This window comes from Salvia hispanica, chromosome 6 (genome assembly GCF_029641045.1).
Source record: "Salvia hispanica isolate PSC_SH4W2 chromosome 6, Shi_PSC_v1, whole genome shotgun sequence".
NCBI classification, from domain to species: Eukaryota; Viridiplantae; Streptophyta; class Magnoliopsida; order Lamiales; family Lamiaceae; genus Salvia; species Salvia hispanica.
The window spans coordinates 45541208-45562735 of record NC_142697.1 but is presented as its reverse complement, the minus strand read 5'-3'; the positions used below and the strand labels follow the sequence as shown (position 1 = coordinate 45562735).

General features: G+C 37.2%; 3 protein-coding genes across 3 annotated transcripts; 1 reads left to right on the top strand and 2 right to left on the bottom strand.

The window, feature by feature from the left end:
• Window positions 1-132: 132 nt before the first annotated feature.
• On the top strand, window positions 133-4231 carry LOC125206954 (receptor-like serine/threonine-protein kinase ALE2). The gene is made up of 11 exons (XM_089061372.1): window positions 133-808; window positions 1054-1134; window positions 1205-1261; window positions 1329-1445; window positions 1525-1602; window positions 1679-1789; window positions 1873-2244; window positions 2319-2618; window positions 2698-3093; window positions 3179-3422; window positions 3510-4231. The coding sequence occupies exons 1-11, from the start codon at window positions 748-750 to the stop codon at window positions 4123-4125; spliced, it is 2433 nt and encodes an 810-aa protein (XP_088917498.1). The 5' UTR covers window positions 133-747; the 3' UTR covers window positions 4126-4231.
• An 80-nt stretch (window positions 4232-4311) lies between these two features.
• Window positions 4312-10055, bottom strand: LOC125204429 (protein HOTHEAD). Its single transcript, XM_048103094.2, has 6 exons — window positions 9570-10055; window positions 8160-8544; window positions 5828-6138; window positions 5379-5764; window positions 4617-5185; window positions 4312-4548 (listed from the first exon to the last, which is right to left on the bottom strand). The coding sequence occupies exons 1-6, from the start codon at window positions 9643-9645 to the stop codon at window positions 4494-4496; spliced, it is 1782 nt and encodes a 593-aa protein (XP_047959051.2). The 5' UTR covers window positions 9646-10055; the 3' UTR covers window positions 4312-4493.
• A 5269-nt stretch (window positions 10056-15324) lies between these two features.
• On the bottom strand, window positions 15325-20766 carry LOC125204431 (protein ROOT HAIR DEFECTIVE 3-like). The gene is made up of 23 exons (XM_089060754.1): window positions 20655-20766; window positions 19967-20110; window positions 19821-19887; window positions 19640-19742; window positions 19451-19521; window positions 19292-19355; window positions 19133-19198; window positions 18996-19043; window positions 18839-18901; window positions 18689-18745; window positions 18397-18555; window positions 18244-18312; window positions 18063-18154; window positions 17906-17984; window positions 17584-17749; window positions 17342-17466; window positions 17005-17267; window positions 16831-16927; window positions 16596-16754; window positions 16424-16528; window positions 16241-16335; window positions 16078-16174; window positions 15325-15783 (listed from the first exon to the last, which is right to left on the bottom strand). Exons 1-23 carry the CDS (start codon window positions 20656-20658, stop codon window positions 15595-15597), a joined length of 2382 nt encoding a protein of 793 aa, XP_088916880.1. The 5' UTR covers window positions 20659-20766; the 3' UTR covers window positions 15325-15594.
• Window positions 20767-21528: the final 762 nt, after the last annotated feature.

The window sequence follows — 21528 nt, the reverse complement described above, 5'->3', positions numbered from 1 at the left end:
TAATCACTAAATTAGGTTTGATTACTTTATTGAATTCCACCTCAGTAGAAGGGAGATTGTTTTATTAAATTAGGTTGAAAAATTGCAGCATCCTTTGACAAAAACAGGAGGCACTGTTGTCATGCTAGTGGTCTGTAACTAATTTAATGGAATGTTGAATTTTGCAGCTTAAATCCAAAAGTATTTAGGCCAATTTCTCCATTTATTCAAACAGCAAAGACTTCAAAGCCTCAACCAACACATTATTTTTTTATTTTATTTATGTTTTTTCCTGCAAGAATCATTTTTCATTTTTTTTCCTGCAAGAATCATTTTTTTTCCTTTTAATCTTCTTGGTTTATGCAGCTTCTCTTTGATCCCCACCATCAGCCTTTAATCCCTTTTGCAAAAGTGATTTATGAAAGAATCTACAGTTCTTTCCCCTTTTCTTGATCAGTTTATTTTTTTTGTTACCAATTTCAAGAAAAGTAATGCTACTTCACTGCCAGCACTCAAGCTCTGTAAATTTTCTAGCTCTTGCAGAGTTAAAAACTCCCAAAAATAAGAAAAACACACTGAAACAGAAATAAAGTTTGATTTTTTTCCCCTATGTTTTGTCTGCATCAGTGATACTATATGTGGGACTGAGGCCAATGCAAATATATTCTGCTTTTTTTTGTAAAGATTGAATTTTTATTGAACTGGGAAGTGAATGATTGATGATTCTTGACTTGAAAAGTCTGTATTTTTTTCTTCTTCTTGGGAGATATGGAGCTGCTGCAGTTCAGCTTTGTGATTCTCTGCACTTTCTTGTTTCAAGAATCTACAGGTAAATGGGCTCTTTTGTTTTAGCTGTATCAGAACTTAGATCCATGAAAAATTTCATTTTTTGGTGAAAATTATGCTTAATTGCCAATGATGTGTTAGAGAAGCTTATTCTTGATTGAACAAATGTTTCCTTTTAAACTTGTTAAACTGTTTGATCAATATGTTACATTAGTTCACCAAGAATGGATCATGATTTGTCAATACAGATGAATAAGTTGATAGGTATAATCTAACACATTTTAGCAGGTCTTGATTTCCCATCATCTAAATGGGCTCTTGATCTTAGTGTCTATGGAGGCAGAAACCGATTTCTAGTTCAACTAAATGGTACTCCACGGTTCGCCTCTCCTCGTTTCTCGTTTGAGTCGCTGTTAGTTAATGAAATTTCTCAATGCAGTTCCTCATCCCAAAAGCCTTCATGCTCAACCACCTCTGCATAATCCATCAAGTAGAGGTTAGGAAATTAATACATTGTCAATTTCTGCTCTGAGAAAAAATATTGAACTCCTCCAGCAATGCAGATGCGCCTTCCACGCTGTCTCCTAGTTCAGAATCCGTGCCTTTGTTGCCCGTCTCATCTCATCACAAGCACCATTTAAGGAAAAAAGTCCATCACATTTCTCTTGCACCTCACCAAGGTTAGAGCCTGGCTGATCCAAGTGCCTGTCTTGTCTTTGATTCTTTAGGTTTTGATGATCGCTCGTTGTTTTTGTGCAGGGCCGACTGCATCTCCGGTAAGGTGGAGTCGGAAAGGGCCTCTTCCTTTGCCTGCATTTCCACACAATCATTTAAAAGGTCAGTTTCCACACCACACATCTTTCAATCTTAAAGTGGTTCCTATTTATACTAAATCTTCGCCTTCGTCTACAAGGACCGTCCCATTCGCCTACTGTTTCTCCAACGAGCTCCCCTGCAGTGAGCAACGTGAAATCTCTACCACCATTACCAAGCATGGAACTCCCACCTCCTCCTCCCAATAAAGGTAGTACCTGTTTTTCTTGCTCAAATCTTCTCTTTCTCGAGAAAACAAGAAAACAAGATGTATACTTGTTATCGATCTTGTAGGATGTGTATCTGTCACGTGCACTGAACCGCTGACATTCACTCCACCCGGAGCAACGTGTGCCTGTGTTTGGCCTATTCAAGTCAGGCTCCAATTCAGCATCTCTCTGTATGCATTTTTCCCAATGGTGTCCGAGCTTGGTGAGCAAATCGCTGAGGCTGTCGCGTTAAATCAATCCCAAGTTCATATAATGGGAGCAGATGCAGCCGATACAGAGCTACAGAAAACCACTGTACTCATCAATTTAGTACCTCTATCCGAGGCTTTCACATCTGCTACCGCCTTCTCGATTTACAAAATGTTCTGGAGCAAAGAGCTCTCCATCAACACTTCCACTTTTGGTGCTTATGATGTGCTCTATGTTCACTATCCAGGTAACATAAATGGTTAAAAACACTGATCATTTTTTCTGTTCTGATGCATATTTGTGAGGTGAAATTTGGTGCAGGCCTACCTCCGTCTCCACCAGCATGGCCGTCTACCTCTGCTACAGTCGACGTGCAGCCTTATCCTCGCGGAGGGGATGGCACCGGCCCGATAAAGCCTCTGGGAGTAGACGTGCCGAAGGGGAGGAAAAACAAGTCAGGCAAAAACATGATCGTTGTAATTGTTCTATCATCTGTCACAGCTTTTGTAGTTTGTATGGGATTTATGTTACTGATTCTATCAAAATGGCGCAACGGCGTTTTCCAACGTGGACAAAGTCATCAGCAAGGGCTAATTTCACAGGATGGAAAGCAGCAGTCAGGTTTGGCTTCAGATAATGATGAAATGATCACATACTTTTTTGTTCTTTAATTGTCATGGATATGCATATGAATTGGCAGGTGGTGGTGGGCGAATGCTGACGTTGAGGAGCAGGCCGAGCTCAGCCTCAGTGTCGTTGAGCTCGAGCCTCATTGCATACACAGGGGCCTCTAAAGTCTTTAGCATTGAGGATTTGGAGAGGGCCACAGATAACTTTGATGGTTCAAGGATTGTAGGGGAAGGAGGCTTTGGGCTCGTATACGGCGGCACTCTTGACGATGGGAGGACAGTGGCTGTGAAAGTTCTCAAGAGGGATGACAAGCAAGGCGGCCGCGAGTTTCTTGCAGAAGTCGAGATGCTAGGCAGGCTCCACCACAGGAACTTGGTGAAGCTGATAGGCATATGCCCTGATGAGCACTCTAGATGCCTAGTCTACGAGCTCGTCCCCAACGGGAGCCTCGAGTCTCATTTACATGGTCAGTCCCGATTCAACGTTGCAATTAAATACTCAAAAGGTTGCATAAGTTTTGCCAAGAAACATGGTGTTCTTGTTTTGTGCAGGGGTAGATAAGGAGATTGCTCCTCTTGATTGGGCAGCTAGGATGAAAATCGCCCTCGGCGCAGCCAGGGGTCTGGCCTATTTGCATGAGGACTCGAGCCCACGTGTCATACACCGCGACTTCAAGTCAAGCAACATCTTGCTTGAGCATGACTACACAGCCAAAGTCTCTGATTTTGGCTTGGCTAGATCAGCCATGGATGAAGCAAACAAGCATGTTTCAACTCATGTGATGGGAACTTTTGGGTAAGAATTTTTCCTCTGAAAAAACACTCAAATCCATCTATTTTCACAGCAGGAACTGCCTGATAAACTCACACCTCCTTGCTGCAGATACTTAGCTCCGGAATACGCGATGACGGGCCATCTCCTAGTCAAGAGCGACGTCTACAGCTATGGCGTGGTTCTCCTCGAGCTCCTAACCGGGAGAAAGCCTGTCGATTTGTCACAGCCCTCAGGCCAGGAGAATCTAGTGGCTTGGGCCCGGCCTCTCCTTGCAACGAGCGAAGGCCTTGAAACGATCATCGATCCATCTCTAAAACCAGCTGTGAGGCTGGACAGTGTGGCCAGAGTTGCAGCCATAGCATCAATGTGTGTCCAGCCTGAGGTCTCCCATCGCCCCTTCATGGGGGAAGTTGTCCAGGCTCTGAAGCTCGTGTGCAACGAGCTCGATGAAACGAAGGAGGTCATGTCCAGAAGTGCCAGCCGAGATGACCTCTCCATTGAGGCGGATGACCAATGTGAGTTGAACATTGGGGCGGATGTGGAGCTGTCAGGTGTGGATTTGTCGAGCGCATCGGCTGCTGTTCGAGGCCGGGAATCAGAGTCGTTTAGGAGGGTGTTTAACTCTGCTCCTTTGAAGATGGAAAGGAAGAGGAGATTTTGGGAGAGGCTGAGGAGAGTGTCAAGAGGGAGCATGAGTGAGCATGAGTATTCATTGCAACTATAGTTTATAATGTTAATGTTTAATCAATCAGACAATTATCAGTTAACCGATAATCGAATCGAATAAAATTGGTTATTGAATAACCGATAACCAATTTTTTTGATTTCAAGTAACGTTTACGAAAAAAGTTCGATTACTGGTCATAACCATTCAGGCCAGCCCACGAGTTTCGAACTGACATAAGAGAAGTGAAGAAAAGACGTGGCGGATGATCCATAAAGACATAACACAAAAGCAGCATCAAGAGAGTTGATACTGTCAATACAACACAGAGACTGCAAACTCCACAAACATTCTTCACACATCATCAGCTACCTCTTAACCCTACCAAAAACAATCAAGATTAAAAGAATTACAAATCCTCCACATCCTTACACCCGGGCTGCTTCCCCTAGCCTCTCTCGCAAAATCTTCACCCCGACGTACCTGCATTCGCCCAAAGTTTATTAGACCACAACCGTTAACTAACACGAGAGGGGCGTAGGCGAACTTACCGTCCCAACATCATGACCGTTGCCTGAGGATTAGTCCCCGGGGAGTCAAAAAAGGTCGAGCCATCCACCACCCGGAGCCTGTCAACACCGAGGACCCTGTAGTCGGGGCCCACCACCTTCCCCACGTGGCAGCCCCCGTGGTAGTGCCATATAGTGATGACCGTGTCCTTGCAGAACTGCTCGAGCGACTTGGTGTCGTTGGTGTGCCGGGGAATGAGGTTGACGTTGGCCTCGACGCTCATGTTGAGGAGCTTCTCCACCACGTCGTCGTCGAGCTGCGTGTAGTTGGAGAAGGGCTTCGACTTGAGGAGCTTTTCGACTATGCGGATGCCCTCCACGCACCGGGCTAGGTCGTCCGGGTGGCTGAAGTAGTTGAAGGTGATGGAGGGGTTCTCGTCGACGTTGGTGTTGGAGAGCTTCACCTCGCCTTGGGAGAGCGGCCGGGCGATCTTCTCCAGGATGAAGCCTCCTTGGAAGGCTTCGACCGGGAGGTTCCGCTTCCGGTTCTTGAAGCCGTGGATCGCTGCGTGCGTCCGCTGCTTCGGGGGAATGGTGGAGAGCTGCCCTATCTGTTTTGTACAGCAAACAGAGGAACCTTAATGAATCCACAAATTGGAAACAGTGCAATTTTTCGCTAACTCATTTCACTTATGTTTTATCATAAAACTAATATATAAAAGTAGAACTCACGTTCCACTGACATTTAGTCATGGACAGAAGGCGAACAATTTCGTTTACCTAAATAGCGAAAAAGGGACTAACCTCAGCAGAAGCAAGGCCATGGTCACAATGGATGCTACTTTTGTTCTGTCCGAAGCCACTGCTAGCTTCAATGTAGACTCCCACCTTGGTGATTCCGACGGTTTGGATGAGGGACTGCTTCACGGGCGTCTTGCTCGGGACAAAGATCGTGTTCATCGGGTTGTCCGACATGTTCTTCCCCACGAACCCGTTGTCAAGCACCACCGGGATGTTGAACTTCTCGAGATCAGCCTTCGGGCCAATCCCGCTCAACAGCAGCAAGTGAGGGCTCCCGATCGCACCCGAGGACACGATGACCTCGCTCCTCGCCCTCTTCGACAGCACCGCCCTATGCGTCTTCCCGTTCTCGTCCTTGAAGATCACTCCAACTGCCTTAGGCCTTTTCCCTGCCACTCAAAAGTGTTAGATTTGCAACATGATCAATTCATTTAAGAATATATCAAATTTACCCGTTGTGTCGAACTCGATCCTCTGGACCGTTGCACGGACCAGGACACTGAGGTTATCGGGATTGGCGGAGGCAAGAAGCTCGGCAGCCGTATGGCGGCGACCAAAGCGGTCGAAGATGGTTCCACCGACCTTGGTGCCATACAAGTGGTCATAGGTGAAGCCATTGAAAGGTGCCACCCCAACTTCTAAGAGGCTGTCGCGTATGGCTCGCTGCCACGGACCGAAATCGGGCCGATGGACGATCTGGTTCTCGACCCAAGGGTAGGACTCATTCACAAGCTCAGCATCCCACCCTGCTTTCTCAATCTCACTGCACCACATCAATGGTTAAAACCATCAAAATGAGTCAAGAATTGAAATTCTTTAACATGAACTTAGTTTACATGGTCTAAATATTTGCTATAACTATTAACTAAGTTTGGATTACATTTCACAATATAAGAAAAAGAATGAACATTTTTTTATTTAGGTAACAACAAAAAGAAAAAAAGAAAAAAAGAAAAAAAAAAGTTATTTCATTGATGATAGTTCGTGGTAGATAAGTTGCTATAAATGTGATTAATCTTCAGCCTTCTTTAGTGGTTAACTTCCTACCTATAAATGTGTTATTTATCTACTTTTTTTAATCTTTTTTTAGCCCATGTGACAGCCTCTACCTAAGTTTAAAAAAAAAGTAATTGGAAAAAACACAAGAATTTTATAGAAAAAACAACAAAAACACACACTTGCATATATTTATTTATTAAATGTTTCACTCCAAGTATTTGTGGGGAGTATTTCATTGTCATAAATTCTTTTCGTTTGACATATTTGCATAACAAGACTATACAAAGTTGAAATATTACATTTTATTTATAAAAAAAAAAAAACTAGAAAATAATGGTCATTAAAACCGGTCGATTAGTAGACTAACCAATTTCAAATCAGTACTAGTCCGATTTTTATTTCGGAGCCATTTTTAAGCAAATAACCATCAAATCAGTTTAGTTATTAACCGAATCGATCGATTAAATAGCCCCACATATGGTCAACCACGATTAGGACATGTTCATAATTTAATAGTGATATGATAAATAATAAATTTAATAGTACTAAGTAGCCATAATATGATCAAATGGAGTTGATCGATAATAAATGCATCAAATCCTAAGTAGGTTTTGAGTAATGACACAAACCTAACACTCTCTTCATGTGTGTGGAGTGGGTGGGTGCGACATTAACTCCTCACATGGAGCAAATTAGGCCACAAAATTTAGTGGTTTAAATTGATTGTTTTTTTCTTATCTCTCGTTTTCATTAAAATTGATTAAAAATAGACTCGGACCATCCATTTTTGGGTATTTTGCTTTTCACTTTAAAAGAAATAATCACCATTAATGTAGGCATTTATTAGCCTAGGTATGGTTGATTGATAATTAGTAGATGCTTTACTAGAAATTGACCTACTACTTTTATACTATCACTAGTATTTTCCACTCTTTTTCATACTCCATTGATTTTATACTACTACTTGTATTTTCCACTCTCTTTCTTACTACTTTTATATTATTTTCCATCCTTTTTTCATTAATTTGAATTGATCACCATTAACTATAGAAATGTCATTAAGCAAATACACACACTACGTGTGTGGGTATGCAAGCAACTATTGTACACGATTTTGACCTAAAAGAAACTATTTTAATTTAGGATTATTTGTCTATAAAATCACAAAAATATGTCATTTTAATTTGTCACGTATCTTTCAAAATTTAAATGACAAATTAAAAACTTTAAAAATTTCTCAATTGTTCTATAACAATTTTATTTTATTTTATTTTTTAGTTTCTTAGACTAAAAATTGACAACGTTTAGCCGTTTAAATCTTCACTTTAATGCAAGTTTATGTCAATATTTATCGCAATTCCCCAAAAAATTAAAACATAGGACTACTAATATTTTTTTAGTTTCTTAGACTCAAAATGACAATATTTAGCTTATGTCAATATTCATCGCAATTCCCCAAAAAATTAAGAAATTTCTAATAATTTGTGATCGTCATTCAAAATTTAAAATGTACGGAACAAACTAGAACTTGACCGAACTTCATAAAGGACTGAAGTCTACATTCTCGAATATTCTCTCAAATATTCGAGAAATTTCTATGCTTGTTGCTCTCTTTTCATAATAATAATAATACCATATATTAACACTTCATTAACTAGAACCTCTAAAGTCCCACTTAAATAAAGTCATATTATTGTCCTACACTATTAAGAAAAGCGAAAAAAAAAACATAAAAAAACAAAATAAATCAATACTACCAAAAGAGAGGATTTTAGGGAGTTGTACCTTGCGCTTGCCCGGGTGTAAAATCCAGCATTGATGCAGGTCCCACCGCCCAAAACCCTAGCCCTGGCATTGAACACGCCATCGGTGGAGATGAACATCTGCGACGCCGATTTCTCCGATATATCGGCCAGAGTGATGTGGAAATTCTGCATAAACGACACGTTCGAGTTCGCGAACGGCGTCCCCCCTCTCTCCAGCAGCAGGACGGAGTAGTTCCGCGCCAGCGTCGCGGCGAGGGGGCACCCCGCCGTGCCGCCGCCCACTATGATGTAGTCGTACGCGGCGGCGGGGTTCACCCACGCGGCGGAGGACGGCACCGATGAGAACGAGCTGGCTGGCCTGATGAAGGGGTACCGGTATTGCGCTGGATGTTCATATTGAGCACCTGCAATTGCAGAATTTGTGATGAGAAGAAATTGGGGGAAATTGAAATTGGGGGAAATTAGGGCAAATTTGGGGGAAATTTGGGTAAATTAGGGCAAATTAGGGCAAATTTGGGGCAAATTGGGGGAAATTAGGGCAAATTGGGGGAAGGGGTTGATTGAGGGAAAGGGTGTTGGGAAATGCAATAAAGTTAATTTTTTGGGGGAATATGGTAACTGATTTTGTTTTTTTCCTCCCTTTTTCTTGGTTTTGGATTTTGTTTGGGGAAAAACAGACTTCTTGTTGATGTGTGTGAAAAAGATTCAATCTTTTTTATTAGAATGAATGAATTCAAATTTGATTCTACTTCCTACATTCTTGCTCTTTTTTCTATGTTTGTGTTGTGTGTGTGAGAGAGAGAGAAAGAGTGAAGAGGATGAGGTAATTTAGTCCCTAATTTGGTTGATGGAAACACAATAAAACCACTAAAAAACACATCTAAAAATATAACCATTGTATTCCTAAAAATGTTAGATTTTCTACTAAAATCCCAAACAAGGATAATAGTACTAGCAAAGAAATCCCACCTCCAAATCAAGAAAATCACACACAATGGAAGTGACAGTGTGTGTTTGATGTGGTAATTTAGTTGATACAAAAACACAAAAAACAGAACCAATGTATTCTTAAAAATGTTAAATTTTCTAAAGATTCAAACATGCATAAACTTAAAATCCCAAACAAGGGCAATTTCAAAGAAATCCCACCTTAAAAACATGAAAACAATGTGTGTGTGTGTGTGTTTGTACAAGAGAAGAGAAAGAAACCTTTGTTTGTGTGTGTGAAGACTATGAGCTAATTTATCTATAAAAACACAATAAAAAAAACATTGTATTCCTAATGTTAAATTTTCCAAATATTCAAAGAGGCATACACAAGAACAATATCAAAGAAACCCCACCTCCAAATCAAGAAAATCACACACAATGGAAGTGTCAGTGTGTGTGTTTCTGCAAGACAAGAGAAGGGAGAAGAGAAAGAAAAAACCTTGGGAGAGAGAGAGCTGAGTAGTGATCCAAACAAGTGAACACCAGTAAACAACTGCACAACCAACCAAAGCCATAGTAATATAAAAAAAAAAAAAGAACACCCACAACACACACTAATTTCCTTCCAAAATCAAATAATTCAATTCATATTCCACAAAACACCCCTTAAAATCCCTTGATCGATGTGGCTACCACTGGTTGGCCTTCCTCTCTGCGTTTATATCTCTCTCTCTATATATATATATATATTATGCACAAATTTTCTGCAGAGAGAGAGAGAGAAGAGAGAGATGATTAAACTAACTAAGGTAGGGATATTGATGCATGCATTTATCAGAAAGGGTAAGTAAACTTATATAGTATAAGTTATAAAGTACTTAATTAATTAGGACAATTATTTATTTTGGTGGGGATTATTTATAAACAGATGAAACAGCAGAAGATGAAGAACAATGATGCATCTTTTCTTTGAATGTTGCACAGAATTAATCCAACTGGGAAATAAAAAAAATTGGGGCATTAATGGAGAAATGAATGGCACGGTTGGAGAAGCCATTAATGCATGCTGCCTTTTGGATTTATGCAATAGAATTTTAATATTTTTATTATATTTTTCATTTTTGTGATTGATTATGTGTGTGTAATTTGACAGCTCAACAAAAGAAAATCCAGCCTGCACTTGGAATTCTTACAAATGTATGTGGTGATCATAGGTAACATTTAATTCAAGCCACTCAATTGTGTCCATGTTTTGTGAGAGATGGAGAGAGAAGTTTGAATAATACTATGCTGTCATGTGATTAAATTGAACAATGGAAAAATATTTTCTTGGTTTGCACTTTGCAGTTATGTGTCTTTATTTCTAGTCCTTGTGAAAATGGAATTTTCTAGGCCAATTGTGTTGATTTAAAAAGTCATTCCTTTTAATTCCACAATTTTCTATTCAATTTGTGGTATGGATATTTAATCAAAGTTTAACTATATATAGTATATAGACAACTAATGTAGTTTTATAAAACAAATAAAATAAGTTAGCTTCATTTATTTTTAAGTAAGTGTCTTTTCTTGTTTTTAAATAAATGTCTCGTTTAAATAATTTAGAGTATAATTACAACATTCTTTTCAATTTACCCTTTTCCATACTTTTTGGAATCGTGCAATTAGTTGAATATACACATTTATTATATAATTAATAAGATTACAAAATTACATTTTTTCTTTTTTTTTTATGTTAACAACTATCTAAACATGATTACATTTGTATGTCAACTAAATATAGTTAACGTACATATGTTTGATATACAAAATTACATTTGTATGTCAACTAAATATAGTTAACATACAAATATTTTCATATTGACATTCATAATGTAAGTTATTAATATAGTTGTCAGTTATCAATATTTATCAATTAATCATATCCCTTTATATTAATTAGTATTGTACTCCCTCCGTCCCACTAGGAGTCCCGATTTACTATTTTTGGGTGTTCCATTTTAGGAGTCCCGGTTAGAATATTCCATAGTTGGTAATAGACCCCACATTTCACTCACATTTTTCCACTCACGTTATATTATAAAACTAATATATAAAAATAGGACTCACATTCCACTACTTTTTTTCATCAACTTTCCTATATACTCCATTTCTTAAAACTTGTGTCGAACTCAACCGGAACTTCTAAAGTAGGACATAGTGAGTTTTTTTTTCTTGAAATGCGAGGAAAAACGTGTACCTCCTATTTTTTGTTTAAATGTTCACACATATTTATAATCGAATTCATCACCTTTGAATTTGATCACGAATTCACCCATTATAACATTAATTGGTTCTAGGTCAAAATAGTATTTTTATACTTTCTTAATCCAGCTAAACAAAATAAACCAGCTTCCAATACCTCCTATTTTTTATTTAAATGTTCACACATATTTATAATCGAATTCATCACCTTTGAATTTGATCACGAATTCACCCATTATAACATTAATTGGTTCTAGGTCAAAATAGTATTTTTATACTTTCTTAATCCAGCTAAACAAAATAAACCAGCTTCCAAATAGTATTAAAGGCTCTATTCTCGTATTAAATTACGACACCTCACAAAAATAAAGCAAGAGTGACCTATAGTATTAGCTTATAGATTAATGTACTAGCTACTCAATTATCATATAATAATAGCAAGTGTAGGTATGGACTTATAAAATTTGTTGAATCGGTAAATTATAAATTAATAATTCGGTTGAGGATTAGTGAGATTTTCCCATTCAAGAAAAAAAGAAATACTAATAATTGTACTTGCAACACAAAATCTAGAGAGCTAACTGCCCCATTTATCTACACTACAACCCTTGTAAAATATTGTAATTATATTTCAAAATCAATTTCTGGATCCATTGATTACTTGCCTCCAACTAATTTAATTATTATACATGTATTTTTTTCTTTGTAAAAGCTAGCTAATTAAAGGTTTGTTAAAGTTGACTAAGTAAGTGGACGATCATGATTTTCACACTGATCAATTTTTATAAATTTAGAGAAAATTTAGTTATTTTTTTATATCCTATATGTATAAATTACAACAACATTTTATGGTTCTATATGATAATGTTGATTAATTATACTATATAATAATAGTATTAATTTTCTATTACTGTGTCTGGACCTCTCAATTTGTCCATAAATGCATATTTTTGTAGACTTGATACTAATTAAATAGGTTCCCATCACTAATATTCTAGTAGAATCACGAAAAACATGAACTCTTCCAATTTGAAGATACGAGAACAGCTCAAATTCGGATGCATTCAAATTTTCATCAGTAATTAACAGCATTTAATTAAATTTGAAACCATATTATAATGTTAGCAATATGGTGCCTCACTGCCTCATCCTATTAAACGTACCACTTTATTATTTAATACATAAATTTGGATAAATTTTCTATGAATACATAGGTTGATCAAATAGATCCACGTTCAACCACTGATAAATCTATAAATTAGGTAGGATAGGGCAAATATAGGAACAAAATTTAAAGTGCTGTGTTAAATTATAGGTTTCTATTAATTAGTGTGAGTGAGTAAGTGTGTGAAAATCAAGTTTAATTCACTACTCACAAATATTTTATTTCAAAAGTAGCACAATATTAAGTTGTTTCAAATTTTCTTGTATTTTACCATAGCTAGAATGGAAAAAGAGCTATGATAAAATTCAAATTATTGAAGTCAATGTTGCCAATCTTTACATTGAAAACTCTTTTGATTATAGCTGATTGTTATTGTAATACTATTATCGGATAAAAACAATTTTCTAATCAAATAAATACCGACAAAATATTGAATACTCAAACCAATTAGTAACTATTTTTGTGAATAAATGACTCGGGATCGTTCTATACTTGGAGTAGATGATCGTAATATATTTACTTTGCTCAGATCGAGACTCGGTGAGTGATGAGTAACTATTGTAGTTAGTTACTTGAAATGAAGTTGTAATATTGGATAATTGGTTGATTGACATTGATATGTTGGTATTTAAGTTTTACAACAAAGTTATTGAATAAGTGATGAAATTGTAACAAACAAATGATATTGATTTTCTAAATGACTGTATTACGTTACATTTCGTGTGGGACTAATTGTCATTTCTATGTATTACGGTCCCAAACATTTGAAATGAGGTGACTATCAATTTTGACATTGATTTTGAGAGAAGAAAATAGAAGAAAATGATGTTGAGAATGTTTCCATTATTATTAATGTGTGGAGCCTTCCAATTAAATTCATGGTTAGTAATGAATCTTGGGAATAATGTCACAGATGAGAATACCACCAATTTATATTCGACTAATTTGGTTCACAAAATGGGTCAGGGTTAGTGGTGCTATTACATCCATTTATATTTGAATCAAATTATATCTCTATATATAATGTAAAGAGATTTGAGTATTAAATTATATTATTAATTCAATTTTAATTTTTTGTTAATAGTAATTCATAATCTGACTAAGCTACATGGATTTATTGCTAATTCGATTGCAAGAGATATAAAATGTGATATTACAATATTATAATATGCACATTCGTACTAAGATTTGACGATCACACTTGCACATTTGGTGATCACACTCGTACTTGTGATCATACCCGAACATTCGTTGATTATGCCTACACTTGATGCACATGAAAATATGTCTATAATCGCACTGGTATTTGGATCGGTTCAAATTGGATCCAGATTGTTCCGACCCACATGCATAAGATTAAGATACGCGCATCCGGGTCTCTGTCTAAATTAGTATTCCGTATTTGATCCGATTGTCCCTAGTATCAATTTTGTGGTTCGTTTCTCTAATGACGTGGCAGACAATGCTGTTATTATTGTACGAATATACCACCAACCAAGTAGTAATGATAAACTCATAATATATGCTGTCTTCAAATTTGAAAAAAATAAAAATGGCATCAACTAACTTTTACCATTAATACTTCTTGGTTTGCATTACTCGTACATACATTTATTGCATTAATCAATGTGCTGTAAAAGCTAGGCTGGAACAGCTCAAAATTGCAGAACAAAGAGAAGACAACATACAATCACGTAGTACATTATAGATGAAGAACTAAGCAAAATATTCAATGCATTATTTAATTTGTGAATAATGTTGTATATAGTGGTAAGGTCAAATTAGTCATTTCATGATCACAAATTGATGAACATCTTCTAAGTTTTACGGCATCACCAACGGAGTGTTGTTGAATACTTCGTGTAGTGCACAGATCATCAAAGCATATCATTGTCAGAGCACTTCATATCGTGCTTTACACTTTGAGGAGTATAAAAGTACTATGCAAAGTGGTTAATCATCATTCAATTAAACTCCGCCATGTGGTCTAACTTTTGTTGTTTAATGAATTTTTTAACATTTTTATTTATTCATAAATTATTAAATTAAAATATATAAGTAGGAAATGAAAAAAAAAGTAGTGTTGAAATATTTGTTAATGGCTTAATGCTAAAAAGATTATGATTGTGAAATTATAATAACTTAAAAGTAGTTGTGAGAGCATAAGTGAAGTGTTTATTAAGACTAAATAACATCAACTATATATTAATTGTGATAATGCCTAGATTTAGGTGATGTATAAATTTCAATTTCAAAATTTCTAGTTTTTGAAACATCAGCTTTATGGGAGGCGTACAAGGGACCAAGTTTTAGATGGAAATCATAATGTTAATTTATGCAGAGTGACAATCAAATTTCCAGAAACGAATAGAGTCGTCAAAAATATAATTTTCAGTTTATGATTGGGGGTACTAAAAGGGTAGTTGACAAATAGTTATATACATCAAATAATATTGTTCCTTGCCACAATAAATAAGTTCAAATCCCAACTGCCAAAATTGGCGCATTGTGCATAACAATTTTTCACAAAAATAGGTTATTAGATAATTTAGATCCTTCAAAGACTATTAAGTTAAGTGCATAAAAAAGAAAAGAAAAAAAGGCCCATTAAGCTATTCTGGGCTGAGCCCATTGGTGAATTTTTTGCTCAAATCAAGCCCAATTAGCTTGCTACTAATCCTACTTCATCTATATTGCACTGCTTCCGTTCATCAATAAATGTCTCGTTTGATTTTGCAAGAATTTTAAGAAATTATTTGAATATATCATGATATAGGATATTTAAAATGAAAATGCAGCAAGAAAAAGGGGAAAAGAGAAACATAGAGATCATGGCCTCAGTGGTATGAAGCCAATTACTCCAATTTAAATACAAAATGGATGGTGACCAAGTTCAAATTAATTACAAATTAAATTCAACTTCTAACAATACAAAACTGAAGGAGACTAAACCAAATAATCACATTGAGGATTATCACCAAAACAACAAAACATAGAAAAAAAATGGGGCATTTTTTTTTTATATATAAACCACCCCCAAAGTAAACTCTTCAACATTATGCATTTGTGATCAATACTAGTAGATGGAGTCCTCAAACAAGAAGAAATGTATGTTTGCTTACTGTGTTTTGTTATGTGCAGAGTCAGATGAAGTTACCCCAGAGGAAGCCGGGGAGCTCTTCGACTGACTAGACGCGTTTCGCTCTTGATTTGGAGTGGCAGCCGCTGTGCCCTCCTCGGCTAGCTTCTTCATAAGGTTCATTACAGTAGGGAGAAATTTGGTGGATATTGAGAGAATCCCAGGTAGCTGTAGGTGTGAAAAACAGACATCAGACCTCAAAGATGACTATGTTATAACATATGTGATCATGTCAAGAAACTCATAACTTTGCTCCCAACAAACACATATATAGAGTTTGTTTAGAGTTAAAACTCTTGGTGACTCGCAACACTATCCGAAAAGTATGAGATTGTCTGCTTTGTGCGACCAAAGTAGAACGAATATCAGAAAAAACACGAATCTGAGTTGAAACATTGTAAGGCAATAGGGTCATAGACAGTAGTAGTATTTTGTTAGCTAGAGAAGTAAGTATTCACTTACAAAGCCAAGACGGAAGGCGTTGGAGGCGTCTAATTGCACCCAGAGGGCTTTCACGAGCAGAAATCCCATGAAAATCACTCCCAAGTACAAAGGATTTCTGTCAAGATAAAGGGTGAAGTGTCAAAATACACCATCAGCAAACACATGATGAGATGGTGAGTACCTCAAAAGCGTCATAAATTCGTTAAAACCCAAGATAAATAGCGCGAGGATTGCCCATGGAGGCGGTAGCCAGTTGTTGTTTCTCTTGCAGGCCTCCTGATTTTGGAGAAATAAAGCAGCATAAGAAATAGTGATCAAGAAATGAAGCCTCATTTTTCGACGAGTGTTGGCATGTCAAGTTTACCTGAGCAGTGATTGCCTGACCGACTGTATACTCGGTTTCAGATTTAAACTGCCTCCATAGAGATTTGCACTGGACCGGTGTTAGCAAGGTTCGGGTTGTTGGAATCTGGGCAGTGAATAAACAATGAGCAAGAGAGAAACGAAACGAAACGAAAGAATAATGCTTGGACTACCTTATCCCAACTGCTCGAGGCCAGAGGGTCCGCTGTGATACTCTTATTGGCGGAAGCTGCTGCTTTCGGGTCCATAAGAGCAAGGGACAAGATGTTCTCAATGTTATCAGCATCGTCTTCCAGCCGGATGGCAGCCATAATCGATAGCAACTTCAACGACTGAATAAAACAAACATACAAGAAGTTATTGGAGAACTAATAGTCCAATGACAGATCTAAGTAGACAAAATCATACAGAAGCACGCGCAGTTTTAGTAATTCCTCGAATATCTTCTTTTCCATTCCAGACACGTGGCATCGAATCAGAATCATGGCTAAATAGCGTCGTGAACCTAGTTTTCAGCCAGAAACAGTTATGAATAAACCAGCAACATATATCGAAAGGCCATACAATGAATACGACGAATACCTATCTTTCATACGGATCAAAACTCTTCCAGCTTCTTCTTTTGCCTTCGCTTCAACGATCCCTCTTGCATGAGTCTCCAGCTTCGACACCATTTTATCCTTGGTTGAGTTATCCATTTCAAAACCAGAAAGCGCACCGGAAAATCCAGAAACGGATTTTTCTCTCTCGCGCTGGAGGAGTTTTCTGATTGCCGGCCATGTGTCACTGCTAGCTCCATCTAACAAAGCCTCAACGGGCGCAGACAATGCCTCGTCTAACTTAGCCTGAAGATACGAGAAATTAGTACGAAGGATCACAACCTGAATACAGGACAAGATCTAATAAGACTATTTCTCACCTCATACGTGCTTGTAAGCTCCGACAACTTGGCTGTCTGAACTGATTCAGTATGCGCGTCAATGTCACGGCTAAGTTTCTCTCTCACTTTAGAAGCGTCCCAGTTTGCTTGCTCAATATGAACGCCTGCAAAGCAGCGATAAATCAAACGATAAACCAATTCTCATGATCATCAAAAAACAAGGTTGATGCAAACTTGTAGCACATTAAGGACATTGCGAAAAACACGTTGGATAACCATACCTTCAGCCTCTTCATCAAACCGAGACATACAGAGCTTAGTACAGTCGCGTGCAGCTGCAGAGAATCCTTTTCCCTCGTTTAAGGCATTGTTAAATGCTTCTTTGAACTTATCCAAGGTTCCTGCGCGTATATGTCCCAACATGGATTGGTACGCAGGTTGGACAAGCTAATGAAAACAAAGGAAAACTGTAAGTAAAAACAGCAAATGAAACAAAGCATTAATAGACAAGATAAATGCAACATTTCAGCCGGGAGAAATACTAATGTGCATAAAGAAGCATGATTCTGACATCAATGTATGATACAAGACTAAGAAACATGCCAGTAAAAGCTTATCTTCCAATTGCTTCCGCTTTGCAGTTCTCACTCCTTCGTCAAAAAATGTGGCTTCATAATCATACCTAACATGGGAAAGTAAATAACATGACAAAGTTGTTTAAACATGACAAAGAGCCATAATTAAATCTGATTGAACTTACTCTTTTATACAAACATCAATAATTGATGTAAGCTTCTTCCCGAACCCTCGTACTAGTTCAGTCTTTACTGTCTCTTCTAATTCACGCCATTCCTGGAAATATGAAAAGCAACTTAACAATTCATAAGTTTATCAAAAACAGAAAAGAACAGCTCTAATAATACTTGTCATAAGATTAATACCGCATTTTCACTGAAAGATGTGTACTTTTCATTAGCGATCTCATCACAACGGACAGTAGCAACCATGACCTATAAGCGAACAAGCAAGCCTTCAAAATGTTTAGACGTCCAACGAAGTTTGTTCTAGTCCTAAAAATATGTACGCGTCGCTACCTTGTGTGCAGGCAGGTCAAGGTCCTTGTTCTCCTTTATGACCTTCCATATTTCTTGTGCACTGAATGAAAAGCCTGAAGCTGGAACTACACCACGCCTATCACCGGCAAGCCCACCAGGTGCTATTGATTGGTGAAATCGCTTTCTTAGATCTGCCACCTATAATTAAAGAGAAGATGTTAACCAAATGAACTGCTCCTACCTCCAATATTTGGTGTAAATCATTAGCCTCTTCTAGAGAGGCTGAGAATAATTAAACGATCGAACGTTTAGCTCCTTCATGCATATATACCTGCTCTCTAAATTGATCTTCTCTCTCTTCAAAACTAGAGAGAGCCACAACTTGAACCTGCAATTTAATGATTCAAGAGAAACACTCATGCATCATTTAATTACAAATGAGCAAGACTTGAATGAATTTATCAAAATCTTTTTATCTTACATTGAAAAAATCGCTTAATGGAGTTTCCCGATGAGCTTCCGGTTTCGGGACAGAATCCCATATCTAGCCAAGTACAGGAAAAAAAATAAAAGGAATGTATTAGGGAGACATTGTAATGAAAACACCAGTGTACAATGTAGAATTCACCAAAGCGTACCTTCTGAATGTCTTCTCGTAAAACTGGTTCCAGGTTTTCCAAAGGTGTCTACAATAACAAACATGACAAATGCAGCATCTAGATAGACAGTTTTTTTTACATATACACCTAAGAACTCAATTTAGAGGAGAGCATACCCTTGTCTTGTCACGAATAACGAACAACAAAGTTGTCTTACGCGGACTAAATAATCTCATCATAACCTATACATAGCATGTTAAATCAACTTAAATCATCGATATATTCCCTATCCGTATTAAAGACTTTCAAACATCATATTCAGACCAATAACTCACCTGAAACACAGTTTTCAGGAGAGGTTTATTTGCAGCTTGCTCACGACCAATGTCATGACACCACCTGAATATTGTAATATATCAATAATCCTAAAAACACTATAGTCATTAACATGGAACAAAAGCTAGTCCACCTTTAATGCAGTTCAACAAACTTACATGTTTATCAGAACTATATCCGATACAGCAAGGGCAAAAAGAGAACTTTGTTTCTCAAATGCAGTATCATCCTGGAGAAGAGCAAAATAACAACTGATTGGTTCCGAGGGAAAGGAAAACGAAAACATATTGCATGCTCACAAAAGGCCACAAGAATGTTAACAGTCACTTGGTAGAAATTGGTTAGACCTCTCCTCGTTCTCTTCCATCAGTACCCTCTAAATCCATAACAACAGTACAAGGTTCCATGCCGACGCACCTAGCCATCCATATACCTTTTGTGGTTTGGGACCTGATAGAGTTGAAAAGTATCGACATCTGAAACAAATAACGAAACAAACTACAATAGCAGAGTCAAAAAAATGCGTGCCTTCCCTTGAAAGCATCCATTTCTCTGAAATTAGTATTGAAGAGATGATTCATCAATGTACTCTTCCCTGTCAAAAAATGAAACGTGTTTCACGCAACCGGGATGATAGTTGGCAAATGGCAATCACTAAGTATCAAAAACTATACCGCTGCTCTGAGGGCCCATGATGGCTACTACTGCATAAGAAAGCCCGCATTCTGCGAGTTTCACTTCTTTCATGAATATGTCGACCCCCTCAACGTTGAAGTTACCATCACCGTCTATGAGGTGAGTCGAGCAACACTCTTTATCTGGATAATCAACCGTTGTTATGAAGAATCACTTACTTCCAAGATAGTGGTTTCATTTCACTATAATCTCAAATTCTCAACATGCAAACACAAATGTGTGCATAGTGCAATCATATGCATGTGATAATGAATTCGCGACGAGAAGCCTCGTACACGATCATTTTTTATCTGTGTTTTGTACACGAACTCATGCATACGATGCAACAGGGAAGCTATCGAAGTACTACTCGCTCCCAACGAGGTTGTAGCTAATTCGATATCTCCAACTCTCTAGGGAAGAAAAATTATATCCACATTTTACATGATTCCAAAAATTTAATTTCATGCAAATAAAAAATTAAACATAAATCAAAAGAAATAGTACTCATGCAACCCATTATCAGCATCGTATAAAAATCAAATAACCAAAACAAAGCAAATAAATGCATTGATAATATAATATCGCAATCCAATACCAGAAAATTCTTTGATACTTATTTTAGCAGATTATTTGATCAATGCATTTGTATAATAAAAACAACAAAATATAATGTTGTAGGCGTACCCATGGCCGGAATAAAATTGAGAAATTCAATGCGACGGCGGAGAGCTGCCGGAGATTGGGAGATCGGAGAATTGTGCGAACAAAGGGAGGATCCTAAATAGGCGTACGTGATTTTGTGTGTTTGTAAAATGTGAAAAATTGAAGATGAGAGAAATTTATTTTTTTATAGCTAAAAATAGAGTGGTTGTATTGAATTCTCTTTATAACTAATTACCAAACTTTTTCGAAACCAAAAATATACCAAACTTTTCCTCAAACTAATTAAATAACGAACTTTAATGGATATTTTCTTCTTCCTTGAGCATGTGTTGATCTAGTGTTAGAGTTGTTTGGTTCGTATTTCCTATGATGTGATCTTTCAAATTTCTGTTTATTTATTTATAAATGAAATGGCAAGAATGGAGTTGTTTATAGAGGGTGAAATAATTAAAATATACTCCTTCCGTCCTATAGAAATAGATTATTTGATATGGGCTGGTTTTAATGCATAATTGGTAAAATAAGAGAAAATGAGAAAAAATAACTGAAATTGTGTAGTGGATAGTGGGGTCCATAAATAACAAAGTAAAGAGAAGAGAAAAAGGTTACCATTAATGGATATGAACTATTTGTATGGGACGGACGGAAAAAGAAATATGGTCTATTTCTATGGGACGGATGGAGTAAAAAAAAAAAGTGGAAAGCGATCATATGAACTAGAAATAAAGGAAAATACTAGTATCAATTTTATTGCTTTGTAAAAATTAATTTAAACGACCGAAATAAAACTTACTTAATCGTTCACCTAATGAACTGTATGGTCCGTTCTAATTGGCTAAGTCAGGCGCGGGCTTTGCAAGTGTGCGAGGCGAGTGGTCCACTAGCTCTCGTGCCC

Coding starts and splice junctions, on each gene's coding strand:
- LOC125206954 (XM_089061372.1), top strand. CDS start 748: ATGGAGCTGCTGCAGTTCAGCTTTGTGATTCTCTGCACTTTCTTGTTT. Junction 2,245..2,318: donor GCTCTATGTTCACTATCCAG/GTAACATAAATG, acceptor AATTTGGTGCAG/GCCTACCTCCGTCTCCACCA. Junction 2,619..2,697: donor GGATGGAAAGCAGCAGTCAG/GTTTGGCTTCAG, acceptor ATGAATTGGCAG/GTGGTGGTGGGCGAATGCTG.
- LOC125204429 (XM_048103094.2), bottom strand. CDS start 9,645: ATGGCTTTGGTTGGTTGTGCAGTTGTTTACTGGTGTTCACTTGTTTGG. Junction 6,139..8,159: donor TACACCCGGGCAAGCGCAAG/GTACAACTCCCT, acceptor GATGTGGTGCAG/TGAGATTGAGAAAGCAGGGT. Junction 5,186..5,378: donor ATGGCCTTGCTTCTGCTGAG/GTTAGTCCCTTT, acceptor TGTACAAAACAG/ATAGGGCAGCTCTCCACCAT.
- LOC125204431 (XM_089060754.1), bottom strand. Junction 19,743..19,820: donor ATGGATGCTTTCAAGGGAAG/GCACGCATTTTT, acceptor CAACTCTATCAG/GTCCCAAACCACAAAAGGTA. Junction 17,467..17,583: donor GTTTGATGAAGAGGCTGAAG/GTATGGTTATCC, acceptor GCTGCTTTGCAG/GCGTTCATATTGAGCAAGCA.